The sequence below is a fragment of the Bos indicus x Bos taurus genome, chromosome 16 (assembly GCF_003369695.1).
Source record: "Bos indicus x Bos taurus breed Angus x Brahman F1 hybrid chromosome 16, Bos_hybrid_MaternalHap_v2.0, whole genome shotgun sequence".
In the NCBI taxonomy this organism is placed as follows: Eukaryota; Metazoa; Chordata; class Mammalia; order Artiodactyla; family Bovidae; genus Bos; species Bos indicus x Bos taurus.
Window position 1 is genome coordinate 23,355,342 of NC_040091.1, and position 18,975 is coordinate 23,374,316.

The 18,975-nt window shown below is 42.3% G+C and overlaps 1 protein-coding gene across 10 annotated transcripts in view; it reads left to right on the plus strand.

The window, feature by feature from the left end:
- The first annotated feature begins 5,186 nt into the window (after window positions 1–5,186).
- Window positions 5,187–18,975, plus strand: part of MARK1 (microtubule affinity regulating kinase 1) — a 139,573-nt gene continuing 125,784 nt past the window's right edge. For 2 of the 10 annotated variants that reach the window (XM_027564476.1, XM_027564477.1), the window contains exon 1: window positions 5,260–5,560. In XM_027564476.1, coding sequence (XP_027420277.1) covers window positions 5,510–5,560 — 51 coding nt within the window. In that variant the 5' untranslated portion in view covers window positions 5,260–5,509. Of the gene's footprint in view, window positions 5,561–18,975 lie in introns of all 10 variants that reach the window. The other 8 variants (XM_027564474.1, XM_027564478.1, XM_027564473.1 and 5 more) reach the window with 7 other exon arrangements.

Below are 18,975 nucleotides of genomic sequence, written 5' to 3' on the forward strand. Positions count from 1 at the left end.
CCATGTTTCTCTTTAGCTGGGATAACTCTTGGGTGCTTTACAAAACCTCCCATCTTGTAGTTTTCTTGTTGTGGGTTAAATGAGAGATTGGAGACAGCTTTGTAGCCTATTGAAACAAAGTATGCCCTCAACAAACAGTTACTGATTGATTGGTCAAGTCTATCAGACACTGGATACATTTAAAGCACATGATAAAAAATGTACAGTTTTCTGAATTTGTTATAAGTTCTGCTGAATCTGTCACATTTGATAAATTGGTCATAAATGACTATTATCTGTGAACATTTGTATGAATTCACCATGTTTTTTATTTAGCTCTGTAAAAAGAATATTATAATGCTAACTGCCAGTAACTACTAGTTGAAGAATACATCCTTTGAGCAGTTCAGTGCTTGGCATGTGGTAGAGCAGCACTTAGTAAGTGTTTGTTGAGTCAAAGAACAAATTATTAACAACTTCTAATCAAGGCCTTTGATTCTTCAGCAATTAAATCTCTTTATTCTCATTTTTTACTTTATGGAGAAATGCTGACCAATATGATTTAAGTCACATACATAATTTTATGTTTTTCAGTATCCACATTTGAAAAAGTAAAAAGAAACAGCTGAAATTAATTTTAATAATGTATTTTATTTAACCCATGTCAATATATTATGGTTTTGATATATAATCAATATAAAATCTATTAAAGTGATACCTTACACTTTTTCCCTAAGTATTTAAAAATCAGCATGCATTTTATATTCAAGCACATCTCAATCCAGATGATAAATTTTCTAAATTTATCTAAATATGTATTTAGATTTAAGAATATCTATAGTTGCAAAGATAGATTCATTTACCCAAGTTTTACCCAACATAATTTAAAATGTTCCAATAACTGATTCAAATATCAGTTTTCAAATGATTTGAAGTGATATCAAATGAAAAAGTTAGTTCCTCAGTCACAGGAGCAACCAGTCAAGAGCTCAGTAGCTGCCTGTAGTTAGTACCTGCTGTATACAACAATGTAGTTCTAGAGAATTCTGCTCCATAGAGCTGCTGAAAGACAGTGCTCATTCAGCACATTTCAGTGTGGGTTTAGCACCTCATATATATTTTAAATTTTTCTTCTGTCTTTGCATTGTTCCAATTTTTTTCTGAAACCTGTATTATCCTAACACCTTAGAGGTTAGAAATCTCTACATTAAACATGCCCCATTTAGTTAATAATCCTAAGGAAAATTACTAAAAGCCTTAAGATATTCCTTTGGTTATTTCTTCATAGTCACTAGCACAAGAAGCTATACATGTGACACACAAAAATTTGCTTATGAGCAGTCTCACTATTAAGGACTATGGCTAAAGAGTTTTCATTCAATCACAGTACTGCCTCATGCCATTTTAAGGAGGGGTGAGCTCACATTGTAGTATACACTCAATTTTGTAGTTGTTTTTCAGTCACTAAGTCATGACCAACTCTTTGTGACCCCATGGACTGCAGCACACCAGGCTTCTCTGTCCAACACTATCACTGGGAGTTTCCTCAAACTCATGTCCATTGAGTTAGTGATGTCATCCATCTCATCCTTTGTCATCCCCTCTCCTCCTGCCTTCAGTCTTTCCCAGCATCAGGGTCTTTTCCAATGAGTCGGTGCTTTGCATCAGGTGGCCAAAGTATTGGAGCTTCAGCTTCAGCATCAATTCTTTCAATGAATATTCAGGACTGATTTCCTTTAGGATTGACTGGTTTGATCTCCTTGCAGTCCAAGGGACTCTCAAGAGTCTTATCCAACACCACACTTCAAAAACATCAGTTCTATGGTGCTCAGCTTTCTTGATGGTCCAACTCTCACATCTGTACATGACTATTGGAAAAACCATAGCTTTGACTATACAGACTTTTGTCAGGAAAGTGATGTCTTTTAAAAGACACAATGACTTTTTTCTAACCCTAGTAAAGTGAAATTTATGTACCAAGCCTAAAACTGTGGGTATGAATAGGATTGTTTGAATGCCATTTTTGGATAGAATTGTTTCTAGTCTATTTTGTTAACCATAATTACAGATTGGAGTTATCCATCTAGTAACAACTGTCTTTGAAAGTAGTTCCACTGCTATACAGCCACCTTTATGGGTTGATTAAAAAAATAAGTATCCCTCATTATAGTATGTAATATTCAGTAAGTTTCAACATGTGAGCACAGTGTAGCAAATATAGCTAAGGGATTTACTGAAGACTTTTAAAACAGTTTTTTAATGTAAAAAAATTTTTTATTGAAGTACAGTTGTTTACACTGTTGTGTTAATTTCTGCTGTACGATGAAGTGAATCAGCCACATATATACATATATCCCTTTCCTCTTGAACCTCCCTCTCTCCACCCCACCCACCTAGGTCATTACACAGCACCAAGCTGAGTTCCCTGCACCATACAGCACGTTCCCACTAAGCAGCACACAAGAAATGCACATATGTCCATCCCAGTCTCCCAATTCATCCTCCCACCCTTGTTCACACATCCGTTCTCCACATCTGCATCTCCATTCCTGCGCCTAGGTTCATCTGCACCATTTTCCCAGATTACACATGCATTCATTAATAAACGATATTTGTTTTTCTCTTTCTGACTTACTTCACTCTGTATGACAGACTCCAGGTCCATCCATGTCTCTATGAATGGCTCAATCTCATTCCTTTTTATGGCTGAGTAATAGTCCATTGGAAGGAAGATGTAGCATATACATACAATGGAATATTACCCAAGACTTTGAATGTGTACGTCAAAATTTTAGAAGCTATTAGGCCAGACGTATCATATCTCGGATGTATAATGACCTTATAGGGTCAGGGGAGGGCTGTTGATCTTATGACCACTGCAAGATTGGACTGTACCATATATTCCAGTTATCTTTTTTTCTGTACACCATTAACCTGGTGCATCCATGATTTTGAATAAGCCAGTTGAGTGGAATTTTGTAAAATGGGAAGAAATATGCCTGTCTGGGTCACCACACGGATAGATAACATGTGAGTGGACACTGAAAAAACAACATCCAAGCTACCAGTTCAAGGACTGATTCATAATCCAATGGGGTTGAACACACTTTCACAGATGCTTGTTTCCTCTCAGGTTAACAGGTCTATGGGGTTGCACAGAGTCGGACACGACTGAAGTGACTTAGCAGTAGCAGTAACAGGGTACTATTGCCACATAAGGTACTCTTGAGTGGCTGCATCGTGGATTGTAGCAGTGGCTGTAGTTGATCAGAAAAGTACAAGCTTCTATCTTGGCAACTTCAGTACATCTTGATGATTCAGGACCTCTGCAGAAGGACTGAGAAAGCTTGGCATTCCCAATTGTACACCATTTTTTAGTATGCAGCCTTGTAGTTCTGAAGCCTGAATTCTGTTTGAGGAATGGTGATGAACACCTAAGGGATCTTGTGACTTTTTTACTGGCTTTGTGAAATTGAGATGTGTCTACAAATAAAATGTTAAAGAAACAAATACATAGTTGATGGTCTAGAAGCAAATTTATATGCTGGGTGAGATTTTTTTCCTCAGAGGACCTCCGTGCCTGGTATTTTTAAGTCTTTTGTACCATGTTTTAAGGGTCAAGTGTTAAGTTTTCAGAAACAACCTTTAATGAGTCAGGGTAAAAACCATCTGGTGCAAATGGATGAACTTCAGGAGAAAGGAGGGATTTCCCATCATCTTAAGATTCCCATTGGGTTTGAGAAAGTAGCTCAAAAAACTGGATTTATCCCCTTCTATCTCCTGCTCCTTTTATCTTCCAGTCATGAAAGAATGTGAAAAAGACATACTGGAAAGACGAGGAATAGGGAAATGGTATGGTTTTTGTCCTAGAGGCTGAGTGTGCAAAATGTAAGCTTTCAAATTAGATAGAAGCAGCATTGCTTTTTAGGGGCTAATGGGCCCTGGGTAACGCGTTACAGAGGTGGGTCTGCAGGATGTAAGACGTGGCAGGTGGGTGGCAGGGTGATAAAACCACCTGGAGGAGGTAGGACAGGACAAATCAGAGCCAGCTCTCCGCCCTCCCTAAACAAGCTCGCCTAAGTGACACTTCCTTGCGTCCCAGGAAGTGACGATCAGCCAGAGTAGACGTCCTGACTCCCGGGTCTCAGCCACTCCGGGGGTGCCGCGGTGGGCGCCTGGCGACCTCTTCCGCCGGCCGAGTTCCCTAGGAGGCCATCCTGTCCCGGCACATCGGCGAGCCGTCTGGCCGGAGCCCATCGCACAGAGTCCGCAGCACCGCCTCCGAGGCTGCTGGCGCTTTTAGGGGAGCTTTTATGCCCTCTTCCCAACTATTAGGGTGACCCTGAACCCAACGGCTCCCGGGAGAGGGGGACCGAGAGGGCTGGGGGGAGGACAGAAACCGAGAAAGCTGGAGAACGGCGAAGGAGGCGATGAATTTAAGAATAGGAGAAGTCCCGAGATAGCAGATAGGATCCAGCGTAGGATCATGCCCATTCTCCCCCCACCCCCGCAATGAAACGGACAAAAAAGGACCACTCAATTGCATCAGCGCCCTCTCACCTCCCCACCCCCTCCGCCCCGGCAAAACCCAAACACTAATCAAAAATTAAATCCACCAGAAGCTCTGAAAGACTACCGTACTCCGCGGGTGGGGGCGAGAAACAAAAATAAACACGGGGACAGACAGGCGATGGAGCGCGGAAGGAGGAGGAGGAGGCGGCCCCGCATCCCTAATGAGGGAATGAATGGAGAGGCCCCCCTCGGCTGGCGCCCGCCCACCCGGCGGCGGCCGCCAAGTGCCTCTGGGCGCAGCGTGCCGCGCCCGCCGCTCCTCGCGCAGCCGGCTCGGGCCGCACCTCCCGGTTCAGGCGCGGCGGCGGCGGCGGCGGCGGAGACCGCGCGGGACTCTGAGTCTGGGCTGACGCGCCGGGGGCGCGGGGGCGCCGCCGCGCTGGGCCCCGGGCGCGTGGCTGCGGCTCGGCCGGGCGGCGCCGCTCACCTGAGGCGGGGCGTGGGGGCGCGGCGCGGGCGGTGCTGTCAGGGCCGCGGCTCCCGGCTCCCGGCCGCGCTCGGCGGGACGAGCCAGGCAGTGATTTGCGGCGCCGCTTCGCCTTCGGCCATGGCCCGGAGAGCCTAGCGGGGCCCGGACCCCGCCCCCCCCTCACCGCCCCTCTCCGGCTCCCGCCCCGCCTCCCAGCCTCGGCGTCGCGTCCCGCCGGCCTCGCCGCCCGGCCCGCGCCGGGCAACCGCCCTCGCCCGGAGCCCTCCCTCGCCCCGGCCCGCGTCCCCCCGGCGGCGCCGCCGCGGGAAACGGCTCCCCCTCCTCTTCCTCCGCGTCCTCTGTCCCCCCCGTTCCCCCGCCGCGGCCGCTTGTTGCACCGCCCGCGGCCTGCGGGAGCCGCTCTCCCCGGCCCGGCCCCGGCTTCGCGCAAAGCGGCCGCAACCCCTGCCTCTCGCCCCCGGGGCCCGCAGCAAGCCCGGGCCCGGCCCGGCCCGCGAGACCCCGGCCCGACCCCACCGCCCGCACAAAATGTCGGCCCGGACGCCATTGCCGACGGTGAACGAGCGGGACACGGAGAACGTGAGTAGCCGGAGCCTCCCCGGCAGCGGTGGGGCCGGGCGCTGCCCCCCGACCGCCGCCTCACCTTCCGCGTGGGCCGCCCGGGGTCCTCAGCACGGCCACCCGCCGCAGGGTCTCCACCCGGAGCCCGGCGTGACCCTCCCCCCCCGGCTCAGCCCCTGTCCTTCTTTCCAGCCCCATTTCGCTGCTTTGCTCTGAAGGGTTAGGGCTGGGGGGCGCCGTCGGTGGCGCCCTCCCCGCGGAGGTGATCCTCCGGGAGAAGGATGGGGGTGATGGAGGGCAGAGAGGCACAAGGAGATGGCAGAGTGGGCATCCCGGCGGGCTTTATTTCCACTCGGCATTCCGTATTCCCCACCCGAATGTTTGCTTTATGATCACAGACGAGCCGGCCGACTGCCTCTTCTCCCCTTGCTTTTCTGGCTCTTTCGGTCCTTTGCACCCCACCCCCCTGCATTGCCCATGACTTTGCTTTTTATCACATTAGGTCCACAGTTGGGTCTTGGGCACCAAAGGGGAACGGTCGGGAATGGAAGGGACGAGAAGGGGAGTAGAGACGGGTGTGTGTGTGTGTGTGTGTGTGTGTGTGTGTGTGTGTGTGTGTTGGGGTGTGAGTTTATACTGCTGTATGATACTCTTCCATAGAAATGAGTGGAAGAATTTCACCACCCGCTTCTGTGGTCCCAGGGTGACGGCAGAATGTTTAAAAGCCCAGTGAAGCCAATGGCTTTTTACTTCTCTTCCTCAAGTCAGTGGTAATAATTCAGGGCAGGTTTTACTTTAAATACCTCTCCTCCTCCTTGGAGTGTCACAAGGTGCATTTCTTTGAAGGAAGGATTTTCTGTGCCTTTGATCAAATTGCCCTCGGGAGTTTTCATCTCACTGCCGTTGTCCCCAGTGTTTAAACTTCTGAAAACCGAAAGAACCAAATCAGTTGTATTTCCATGTTCTGAAAAGTACAATTGTGTATGAATGCATGAGTTCCTTTGTAGCAAAGGGTTTAAAAAAAATAATTTTTTTTCTTTTGTTTGTTTAAAGCCCTCATGACCTGTAAAGAGGGCCTTGGATGATGTTTCTGACCGGTTTTGAGTACCCCTTAGAGGGGTACTAAGTTTTGGCCTGCTGTCCAATCTCTGTCAAGTCAACTCCATGACTCTCCAGCTCTTGGTTGGAGAGGCTTCATAGGGTTGGTAAAATAAAATAATGAAGGGCTTTGGCATTCTTAGACAAAAGATGCAAGAGAGAAAACATACAAACTCACCGCCAGAGTGTTGGAGGGAGGTGATTAAACAGTTTATTTAATCTTGGAGCGTAGAGGAACGCAGAAACTTGATAGAAGGGAGACGAAATTCTGGTAAGAGACTGTCGAAGATCCAGGAAATTTCAGAGTATGCTTATGTGCTGTTTAGTGTCCTGCATTTCAAATGGTAAAGATACAGTGCAAAGCTGCTGACACCGTAAATTATAACTTAGTTTACAACATAACTGTTTTTTAAAAGCCTGTTTTTAAAAATATAATTGATACATAATTTTGGTTGGGAGATTGAAGAAGATGACAGGAAAAGACCCAAAATTGGGTTAAAGCTAGTTTTAAAGCCAAGGTGGTACAGGATTTTTCTAATAGAAAATCTTCAAAAAACAGTGTCATTCAGTATGAATGAAAAGTAGGCAAATGATGACCTTTGCTTTTATGAGCAAAACACTGTGTTTTTAACCTAAAATAGGTGGAAAAATACATTGTTCTTATTTTCTTTTGGACTGTGACTCGTACAGCCTCTTCCAGAGTCTGATGTCTGCTTTATACAGACATGAGATAGCATTATACAAATATCTGTCAGGGAATAGTACAAAATGCAGCATCACATGTAAACCAGAGAAAGGGGGGAGTTCAGTTAAGCAATAGCAGTGTACTACATTTTGCTTCTGAAAGTGAATATGCTATGTAAACTCATCTGCTCTGTTTCTGGACATGGTTTTTCTAAGTTGCTTTTATGATCTTGTCCCTTGTTATTGGTTCCATTGTGCGTAACTCTTAGGCTGCCTTTACCCACATCCTGACTTTCTCCTGATTGCCATGGAAAGTATCTGTTGTACTATAGCTGTTAATTTATCAGCAAGTATGCACTCAGTTTTGTTTTTGAGCTACAAGGGATGCGGAGGTAGTATTAACATTTAAGACAAGGCCTCTCCCCTCAAGGAACTTAAGAAGGAAGGTAAATAGAGTCCCAAAGAAATAATGTACAGTAGAAAGCTGTGTGTAAATATGGCTGAATTGTTTTATAGGTGCTATAGGTTTTTAATCAGCAGGATCACCAGTGATGGCTATTGAATCAGCATTCGTGTCTCTGTCTATTCTCTGGTTGGTAGTAAATGTCATTACTCATTCTTGCTTACTTCTCATCAGTGAGATAAAGCAACAAATCTACTTGTTAGCTAATATACAAATACCAGTATGGTAATAAAAATGAACATTTGTTTGTAGCTGTTTTCAGTGAAATTGACATTAAAAAAAAGATATTGTGAAAAATTTACATTCACGTGACTATCAAATGCTGGTAAGCCTTTTGGAATATTAAGGACATAACTAAACACCTTTTTATGATTGCTAAAAATAATTTAAACAAAATAAAGAACCTTTGAATTTTATTATCATTTGCACTTGTTATAAACATTTTAGTTATACATGAATGGATTTGATATCTTTGGGAATATGTAGTATCTACCTTTCACTAATATATATTGAGGGTATATAAGTAAACAATATTATATAAAAAACAATTCAGAAGACTGATGTTACAGCACTGTTAACATTAGTAGTAAATATTCTCCTCTTTACTACTCGTGTATAGTAGAATGAGAAAGAATTGCTTTTCTTTGAGAACATTCTGTGTGTTTTTTCAGAAGTATTTTCTTAGATGAAGGGTTTGTATGTGCATTGTTAATAGGCCTCAAATGGCTAAATACAATAGAACAACTGATGATTAACTTTAAAGGCAATGAATACTTCCTAGTGAAGTAGAAAACATATGTTGAGTATCGTAGAATTAATTTATGCAAACTGTGTTTGATTTTAGGTTGTAAATAAATCCAGAAAGAGAATGGTTATTTGAATGGATATTTCCTTATTTTACCTCTGTTAGATTATACTTAGATAATTGCAGCATGGATATAGAGAATTTATTGCCATTACTCTTTTGTGCTTTTAAATGAAACAATTTTTTTTTCATGTTTTAAGAAACAATTTTTCTACACAAATTTTCTAAACAATTTTCCTGAAATACGTTTTAGGAAACAATTTTTTTTCATGTTTTAGGAAAACTAATTTTGCTGATTGCTATGGATCCAAAGTGTCCCAGCTAGCTTTCTGTTGTGAAATTTTGATCAGTACGAAGGAAATTAACTTGATTCCTTCTTGGGGTCTTGTAAAATGGACTTTGTATAAATTTAGCTTGAAACTTTTAATAACAAAACTCTTGATGATGATTCTTTTCAAAAATCCGAAATTCACTATGGTGACTGTATGGTACTACTAAGGTGGACGTCAGTAGTTTGCCTAATGGGAATAACTGTTAATTATGTGAAAAGGCAGGAGAGAAGCATGCTTTTGCCACTGTTGTTGGGTTTTACCAGTACCATGTGCGTACATCACGTGTCACGGGACCTATCACATTGCCTTCTAATTGCTGATTTACTTTGTCTCCTTTGTTGTGTATCTCCAGTGCCAGCACAATGACTGGCAGTAATCTATAGGAGAGCAGTCCTATAATATTCCCCGTTTGAATTTTTTCCTTTGTCATCAGAATATATTAGTAACAGTGGGAAGGGAACGTACTACAAAGCCCTCAGTGAAGTGACCTGCCCAAGGTCATAAGCAATCTCTGATGTCTTCTACCGTTGCTGTGCTCATGCTATTGCTTCTTCAGGTTTTTGTTTTGTCTCAGAGATTTTAAAAGGACATTCATGATGATATGAGATAATTAGAGGAAGAACAGGGTATGCCATGCTCATCTGATTCCTGAACCTTTGCTCAAAGAAACCTTTGTTGTCCCAAACTTTCTTTAAGAAGCCTTTTGAAGTGATTGTAGCCAACATTGCTGTCTGCTGTAACTGAACATCTGTGTATGTATAGTCCATACCATTGGTTTCCAGAGTGGGTATGCAGGACCATCCATTGTGAGAAAAAAAATGTCTTTGCCTTCTATCATCTTCCTTCTGACCTCAATGCTATTATTAACTCTCCTCCTCCTCTCCCTCCCCTCCTCCTCTAAATCTTAGGTTGTTTAGAATCAGCCACATACTTTAAAATGACTGTTCCTTTGCCATTTCTTTTCCATCTCAGGTTTTCCTTTGGAGGTCATTTTCCCTTTTGTTTATAGATATCTTTTGGTGATAATTGTCATAAACTTTTTTTTAAATGTAGAAATGTATTTTGCCCGTTTCTTGAAAGATAGCCTTGCTCAGTCTCCAGTTCTGAGTTGCTTTCCATTGTCTACTTATCACCATTGCTTCTGTTCAGAAGTCATCTGCCAGTATGTTGGTGTCTTTTCTCTCCCTCTTTTTTTAAGATTCTCTTTTTCTTAAGTGTTATACTTTCACTACAGTGTATTTAAGTATTGATTTCTTTTCTTCCTGTTTGCATCCCCTGTCTTTGAATTCCTATTTTTTTAATTAAAAACTAGGATACTTATCAACTATTATTTTTTTTAAACATGGCCTTGCTTCTGGTCTCTTTAGAATTTTATTTTGGTACTCTGATTAGATTATGTTGGACCTTAGTTCTCCCATGTCTTAACTACTTTTTATTTTTTTAATTGAAATACAATTGATTTATAATATTGTGTTAGCTTCAGGTGTATACCAAAGTGAGTCAGTTTTATATGTATGTACATATATGACACATACACATATATATTTTCCAGATTCTTTTACATGATAGGTTATTATTACTTGTGCTATACAGTAAGTCCTTGTTTAGCTGTTTTGTATATAGTAGTATGTATCTGTTAGTCCCAGACTCCTAATTTATCTCTCCCTTCCCCTCTTTCTCCTTTGGTAACTATAAGTTTGTTTTCTGTGTCTTTGAATCTGTTTCTGTTTTGTAATAAGTTTGTTTATATCATTTTTTTAGATTCCACATATAAATGATACTGTATGATACTTGTCTTTGTCTGACTTCTTCACTTGGTGTGATAATCTCTAGGTTCATCCATGTTGCTGCTGCAAATGGCATTATTTTATTCTTCTTTTATGCCTGAGTAGTATTCTACCGTGCGTATATACTCCATCGTCTCTAGCCATTCATTTGTTGATTGCTGTTTAGGTTTTCTTCCATGTCTTGGCTCCTGTGAAAATTGGGCTACATGTATCTTTTCGAATTAAAGTTTGCATCTTCTTTAGATATATACCCAAGAGTGGGATTGCTGGATCATGTGGTAACTCTATTTTTAGTTTTTTTCCTGTAATTAATCTTTAGTGAAGTATAGTTACTTTACAATGTTGTGTTATTAATAGTTTCTGCTATACAGCAAGGTAAATCAGCTATACATATATATCCCCTCTTTTTTGGATTTCTTTCCCATTTAGGTCACCACAGAGCACTGAGTAGAGTTCCCTGAGCTATATAGTAGATTCTCAGTAGTTATCAGTTTTATACATAGTGTATATATATGCACTTCCATATCCTAGCTGTTGTGAATAGTGCTGCAGTGAAAAGTGAGGTGCATGTATCTTTTCAAATTATGGTTTTCTGTGGATATATGCCCAGGAGTGTGATTGCTGGATCATCCGTCAGTCAGTTTAGTCACTCAGTCTTGTCCAACTCTTTGCTACTCCATGGACCACAGCACGCCAGGCCTCCCTGTCCATTGCCAACTCCTGGAGTCCACCCAAACTCATGAAAATTGAGTCCGTGATGCCATCCAACCATCTCATCCTTCGTCATCCCCTTCTCCTCCCGCCCTCATTCTTTCCCAGCATCTGGGTCTTTTCAAGTGAGTCAGCCCTTCACATCAGGTGGCCAAAGTATTGGAGTTTCAGCTTCAACATCAGTCCTTCCAGTGAACACTCAGGCCTGATTTCCCTCTGAATGGACTGGTTGGATCTCCTTGCAGTCCAAGGGACTCTCAAGAGTCTTCTCCAACACCACAGTTCAAAAGCATCAATTCTTCGGCGCTCAGCTTTCTTTACAGTCCCACTCTCACATGCATACATGACTACTGGAAAAACCATAGCCTTGACTAGATGGACTCTTGTTGACAAAGTAATGTCTCTGCTTTTTAATATGCTGTCTAGGTTGGTCATAATCCAAGGAGTAAGCGTCTTTTAATTTCATGGCTGCAGTCACCATCTGCAGTGATTGGGAGCATATGATATTCTCTTTAGTTTTTTTTAAGAATCTTCATACTGTTCTCCATACTGGTTGTACCAATTTATATTCCTTTTAAAACACAGTTTCAGTTTCATTACCTGTGATTGATTTGTTCGTATTTCTGCATCTTCCTGGTTCCATCTTGGAAAGCTGTACCTTCCTAAACATTTGTTCGTCTCTTCCAGGTCCTCCATTTTGTTGGCGCGTGGTTGCCTTTAGTAGTCTCTTACGCTCCTTTGTATTTCTGTGGTGTCAGATGTAGTGTCTCCTTTTTCATTTCTAATTTGATGGATTCGTGTCCTCTCCCTTTTTTTCCTCGATGAGTCTAGCTAAAAGTTTATCAGCTTTATCTTGTCAAAGAATCAGATTTTAGTTTCATGGATCTTTTCTGTTATTTTCTTTGCGTCTCATTTATTTCTACTCTTTTCTTTATGATTTCTTTCTTTCTTCTAACTCTGGGCTTTGTTCTTTCTCTAGTTGCTTTGGGTGTAAGGTTAGGTTTGTTATTTGAGATTTTTATTGTTTTCTGAGATGCTTTATTTCCTTTTGATTTCTTCAGTGATCTGTTGATTGTTTAGTAGCATATTGTTAGCCTCCGCATGTTTGTGTTGCAGTTTTTTTCCTTCATAGTTGATTTCCGGTCTCATAATGTGGTCGAAAGAGATGCTTGGTAGAATTTCAGTTTTCTTAAATTTACCAAGGCTTGTTTTGTAGCCTAACATGTGACCTGCTTTTGGTCTGTTGTGTCATTTAAGGCCAATGTTTCCTTATTGATTTTCTATCTAGATGATCTATCCATTAATGTCAGTGGGGTTTTAAAGTCCCCTAATATTACTGTGTAACCATTGATTTCCCTTTGTGTCATTTAATATTTGCTCAAAGTATTTAGGTTCTCCTACGTTGAGTGCTTATATATTTACAATGATTATATCTTCATGTTGGATAGACCCCTTGATCATTAGGTAGTGCCCTTCTTTGTCTCTTATAATAATCTCTATTTTAAAGTCAGTTTGTCTGGTGTAAGCATTGCTGTCCTAGCTTTCTTTAAATTTCCATTTGCATGGAATGCCTTTTTTCATCCTTTCATTTTCGTTCTGTGAGTGTCTTTATATTTGAAGTGAGTCTCTTGTAGACAGCATGTAAACAGTTCTTGTTTTTTTTTTCCATTTAGCTATTCTATTTCTTTTGACTGGAACATTTAGTCCATTTAAATTTAAGACAGTTATTGATGTGTATGTTCTTACTGCCATTTTGTCACTTGTTTTGGGTTGTTTTTATAGCTCTTTCCCCCACTTTCTTTTTTTGTGTGTGTGATTTGATGACACAAAATAGATATACACATTTTGTGTATATCTATTAAAATTTTTTGGTTTGTGGTTATGAGGTTTTCATCTAGCTATACACACACACCCCCATGATTGTTATAATTTGCTGGTCTCTTAATTGTAAATGCAGTTTTAAAACTCTGCCTTTGTACTCCTTCTCTCAAAGTTACTTTTTTTGATATCATAATGTATATATATATCTAGTTATTTTCTAGATTAACTCCTTATTGTGAATATAGATGGCTTTACTGCTTTCATGTTTTAAACCTCCTGCTAGCTTTGTGTGTGGATGATTTCCAACCTTTATATTTGCCTCTACTGATGAGCTTTTTCGTTTCATGATTTTCATGTTTCTAGTTGTGGCCTTTTCTTGCCTGGAGAAATTCCTTTAACATTTGTTGTAAAAGTGGTTTGGACGTGCTAAACTCTTAGCTTTTGCTCATCTGTAAAGCTTTTAATCTCTCCATCACATCTGAACAGGAGCCTTGTTGGGTAGAGTATTTTTGGTTGTGGGCTTTTCCTTTTCATTACCTTCAATATATTGTGTCACTCCGTCCCGGCTGCAGGGTTTCTGCTGAGAAGTCAGCTGATAGCTTTATGGGAGTTCCCTCTTACATTGTTTGTTGCTTTTCCCTTGTTGCTTTTAGTACTCTTTTTCTTTAATTTTTGTCGTTCTAACTACTGTGTGTCTTTGTGTGTTCCTCTTTGGGTTAATCCCCTATGAAACTCTGTGCCTTGTGGACTTGGGTATATGTTTCTTTTCCAAGGCTAGCAAAGTTTTCAGCTGTGCTGCTTTTGGATAAATTCTCTGCCCCTTTTCTCTTCTGGGACCCCTATAATGTGAGTATTAGTGTGCTTGATGTTGTCCCAGAAGTCCCTTGAACTATCCTCATTTCTTTTCATTCTTTTTCCTTTTTTTCTCTTCAGCATCAGTGATTTCCCCTACTCTGTCTTATAGCTCGCTAATCTGCTCCTCTTATCGTTTAGTTTACTGTTGATTCTCTTTACTGTATTTTTCATTTCTGTTATCATGTTTTTCATTGCTGTTTGGTTGTTCTTTATGTTTTGTAACTCTTTGTTAAAAACTTCTAACTTCTCTCTGTGCATCCATTCTTTTCTGAGTTCTCTTGGGTAGATTACTTACCTCTAATTCAGGTAGTAGTTCTTCTGGTTTTATCTTGTTCCTTTGTCAAGAGTTTTATCTCGTTCCTCTGTCACCACATTTTGCCTAAGTTATGTTTTATTTGTTTATTTTTTGTATCTGGGAGGTTGGCTACATTTTTCAGTCCTGGAGAAGTGGCCTTTTGTTGAAGACTTCCTGTGCGTCCCGGGAATGAAGTCCTCATCACCGAAGCTGTGTGCTCTAGGAGTTCCTCCTGTGAGGGCTGCATGGACCCTTCTGTTGTTGTGGGCTGTATGGGCAGTCTCATAGTGTTGGTTGGCTCCCAGTCCAGTAGTTTGCTAGACCCTGCCTCGAAAGGCTGCTGGCTGCAGGTTAGCGGCACTGTCGTGAAGTGGCTGTTTGTGGAATCCCTAGGTTCCCCAGAGCTTATACTGGCTCATTGCTGGACAGAGTCATAATCCAGAAGATTGTGGGGCTGTTGCTTGCCCACTGGTGGGTGAAGCCAGGTCCTGGGGTTGATGCTGGACTGCTGGCAGACAGCATTCAACCCTGGAGTCTGGTTGCAGGGCCTAGGGATCCCAGAGGTGGTGTCAGGTCACCCGTTGAGGGTCTGGTTCCTGACTGAGTTGAATATGAGGTCGGGCTGTCCTGAACTTGGCCTGCTAGTGGGCAGGGTGGTGGTCCAACTGGTCTCCGGTCAGGGTCTGGACTGCTGTGGGCAGGCTGGACCTATAGGCTATTGGATTATGGTTTTCTTACATCTAGTGTCTGTCCCCTGGTTGGTGAGGCTGCTCTAGAGGCTAAAGCAGGCTTCCTGGAAGTCAGGGGAGTTAGGATATGAGATTTTGGAGCTGATGGGTGGATCTGGGTCCTGGGCCCTCTGGTGGACAGGGCCATGTCTTGAGGTGTGCTTATAGCTGTTGTGGGCTCAGGAGGTCTTTTTAGCAGTCTGTCTGCTGTTGGGTGGCGCTGTGTTCCTTGCCAGTTAGTTACTTAGAGGCCTTCCAGCACTGGTGCCTACAGGCTGTTGGGAGTGGGGGCAAGCCTTGGTACTAATGAGTTAGAGGGAGGATCTTATAATGGCACCTGCCAACACAAGCATTCATGAGGTAAAAGCCATCCCTCGTGTGAGCTGCAGCCACCCCCTGCCTCTCTAGGAGACTCTCCAAGGTCAGCAAGTAGGTCTAGTCCAGGCTTCTATCAAATAACTGCTTTTGTCCTGGGTCCTGAAGTGTGTGAAATTTTGTCTCTGCCGTTTAATGGTGAATTCTCTACTTCCCCCAGTCCTGTGGGGCTCCTGAAATTATGCCCTGCTGGCCTTCAAAGCCAAATTCTCTGGGGGCTTATCTTCTTGGTATGAGACCTGGGGCTGGGGAGCATGATATGTGACACAGACCTCTAACTCCTATGGGAGAACTTCGGCAATGATTCTCATTTGTGAGTCACCCATCTGGGATTATGGGACTTAACTAGGTTTCAAGTCCATAGACCCTACCTGTCTTGTTGCATTTCCTTTTTTATGTCTTTAGTTGTAAATTTTCTGGTGGGTTTCTGATCTTTTTCACTGATGGTTGTTGTGCAGATCATTGTGATCTTGGTGTGTTCTTAAGATGAGTAGAGCTTAGGGTCTTTCTACTCTGCCATTTTGGCCTAGCTGAACTCATGCAGTATTATTCATTCTGTGACTAATTTAGAATAGTGTCCTCTAAGTGCATCCATGTTGTAGCATATAACAGAATTCCCTTCCTTTTTATGGTTGAAAGTACTCCATTGAATGTGTATTGCACATTTTCTTTATACACTTAGATACTGATGGACATTTGGGTTATTTTCATATCTTGGCTATTGTGAGTAATTTTCCAAATTTGCTGGCATATTGAGTGCAGCACTTTCACAGCATCATCTTTCAGGATTTGAAATAGCTCAACTGGAATTCCATCACCTCCACTAGCTTTGTTCGTAGTGATGCTTTCTAAGGCCCACTTGACTTCACATTCCAGGATGTCTGGCTCTAGGTCAGTGATCACACCATCGTGCTTATCTGGGTTGTGAAGATCTTTTTTTGTACAGTTCTGTGTATTCTTGCCATCTCTTCTTAGTATCTTCTGCTTCTGTTAGGTCCATACCATTTCTTTCGTTTATTGAGCCCATCTTTGCATGAAATGTTCCTTTGGTATCTCTGATTTTCTTGAAGAGATCTCTAGTCTTTCCCATTCTGTTGTTTTCCTCTATTTCTTTGCATTGATCGCTGAAGAAGGCTTTCTTATCTCTTCTTGCTATTCTTTGGAACTCTGCATTCAGATGTTTATATCTTTCCTTTTCTCCTTTGCTTTTCGCTTCTCTTCTTTTCGTAGCTATTTGTAAGGCCTCCCCAGACAGCCATTTTGCTTTTTTGCATTTCTTTTCCATGGGGATGGTCTTGATCCCTGTCTCCTGTACAATGTCACAAACCTCACTCCATAGTTCATCAGGCACTCTCTCTATCCGATCTAGGCCCTTAAATCTATTTCTCACTTCCACTGTATAATCATAAGGGATTTGATTTAGGTCATACCTGAATGGTCTAGTGGTTTTCCCTATTTTCTTCAATTTAAGTCTGAATTTAGCAATAAGGTGTTCATGGTCTGAGCCACAGTCAGCTCAGTTTTCATTCCAATCCCAAAGAAAGGCAATGCCAAAGAATGTTCAAACTACTGCACAATTGCACTCATCTCACATGCTAGTAAAGTAATGCTCAAAATTCTCCAAGCCAGGCTTCAGCAATATGTGAACCGTGAACTTCCTGATGTTCAAGCTGGTTTTAGAAAAGGCAGAGGAACCAGAGATCAAATTGCCAACATCCAGTGGATCATGGAAAAAGCAAGAGAGTTCCAGAAAAACATCTATTTCTGCTTTATTGACTATGCCAAAGCCTTTGACTGTGTGCATCACAATAAACTGTGGAAAATTCTGGAAGAGATGGGAATACCAGACCACTTGATCTGCCTCTTGAGAAATCTGTGTGCAGGTCAGGAAGCAACAGTTAGAACTGGACATGGAACAACAGACTGGTTCCAAATAGGAAAAGGAGTTCGTCAAGGCTGTCTATTGTCACCCTGTTTATTTAACTTATATGCAGAATACATCATGAGAAACGCTGGACTGGAAGAAACACAAGCTGGAATCAAGATTGCCGGGAGACATATCAATAACCTCAGATATGCAGTTGACACCACCCTTATGGCAGAAAGTGAAGAGGAACTAAAAAGCCTCTTGATGAAGGTGAAAGTGGAGAATGAAAAAGTTGGCTCAAAGCTCAGCATTCAGAAAATGAAGATCATGGCATCCGGTCCCATCACTTCATGGGAAATAGATGGGGAAATAGTGTAAACAGTGTCAGACTTTATTTTGGGGGGCTCCAAAATCACTGCAGATGGTGACTGCAGCCATGAAATTAAAAGACGCTTACTCCTTGGAAGGAAAGTTATGATCAACCTAGATAGCATATGCAAAAGCAGAGACATTACTTTGCCAACAAAGGTTCGTCTAGTCAAGGCTATGGTTTTTCCTGTGGTCATGTATGGATGTGAGAGTTGGACTGTGAAGAAGGCTGAGCACCGAAGAATTGATGCTTTTGAACTGTGGTGTTGGAGAAGACTCTTGCGAGTCCCTTGGACTGCAAGGAGATCCAACCAGTCCATTCTGAAGGAGATCAGCCCTGGGATTTCTTTGGAAGGACTGATGCTGAAGCTGAAACTCCAGTACTTTGTCCACCTCATGCGAAGAGTTGACTCATTGGAAAAGACTCTGATGCTGGGAGGGATTGGGGGCAGGAGGAGAAGGGGACAACAGAGGATGAGATGGCTGGATGGCATCACTGACTCGATGGACGTGAGTCTGAGTGAACTCCGGGAGTTGGTGATGGACAGGGAGGCCTGGCGTGGTGCGATTCATGGGGTTGCAAAGAGTCGGACAGGACTGAGCGACTGATCTGATCTGATCTGATTGTGAGTAATGCTGCAAATATCTCTTTGAGATACTGATTCCAATTCTTTTGAATAAATACCTAAAAGTGAGATTGCTGGGTCATGTGGTAGTTCTATTTTTAACTTTTTGAGGCATGTCTACACTGTTCTCTGCACCATTTTACAGTCCCTCTAACAGTGCACAAGGGTTCCAGTTTCTTCACATCCTTGTCATTACTTGTTATTTTCTTTTTTTAAAGAATAAAGTTTAAAACATTGTTTATTTCTTATTTATTATTTTGCTGCTCTGAGTCTTTGTTGCTGTGTGCCACTTTCTGCAGCTGTGTAAGCGGGGGCTTCTCACTAGTGCAGTGCACAGGCTTCTCATTGTGGTGGCTTCTCTTGCTGTGGAATGTGAGCTCTAGAGCATGGGAGCTTCAGCAGTTATGGCACATGGGCTTCCCTGACCCTTGGCAAGTGGAATCTTCCCAGACCAGGGATAGAACTTGTGTTCCCTGCATTGGCAGACAGTGGCATTCCCATTGGACCACCAGGGAAGTCCTGGTATTGGTTTTTGATAAACACATTGTAACACATGAAGCGATTCCTCATTGTGGTTTTGATACGAATTTTCCTGATGGCATTTTCCTAATCCTAAT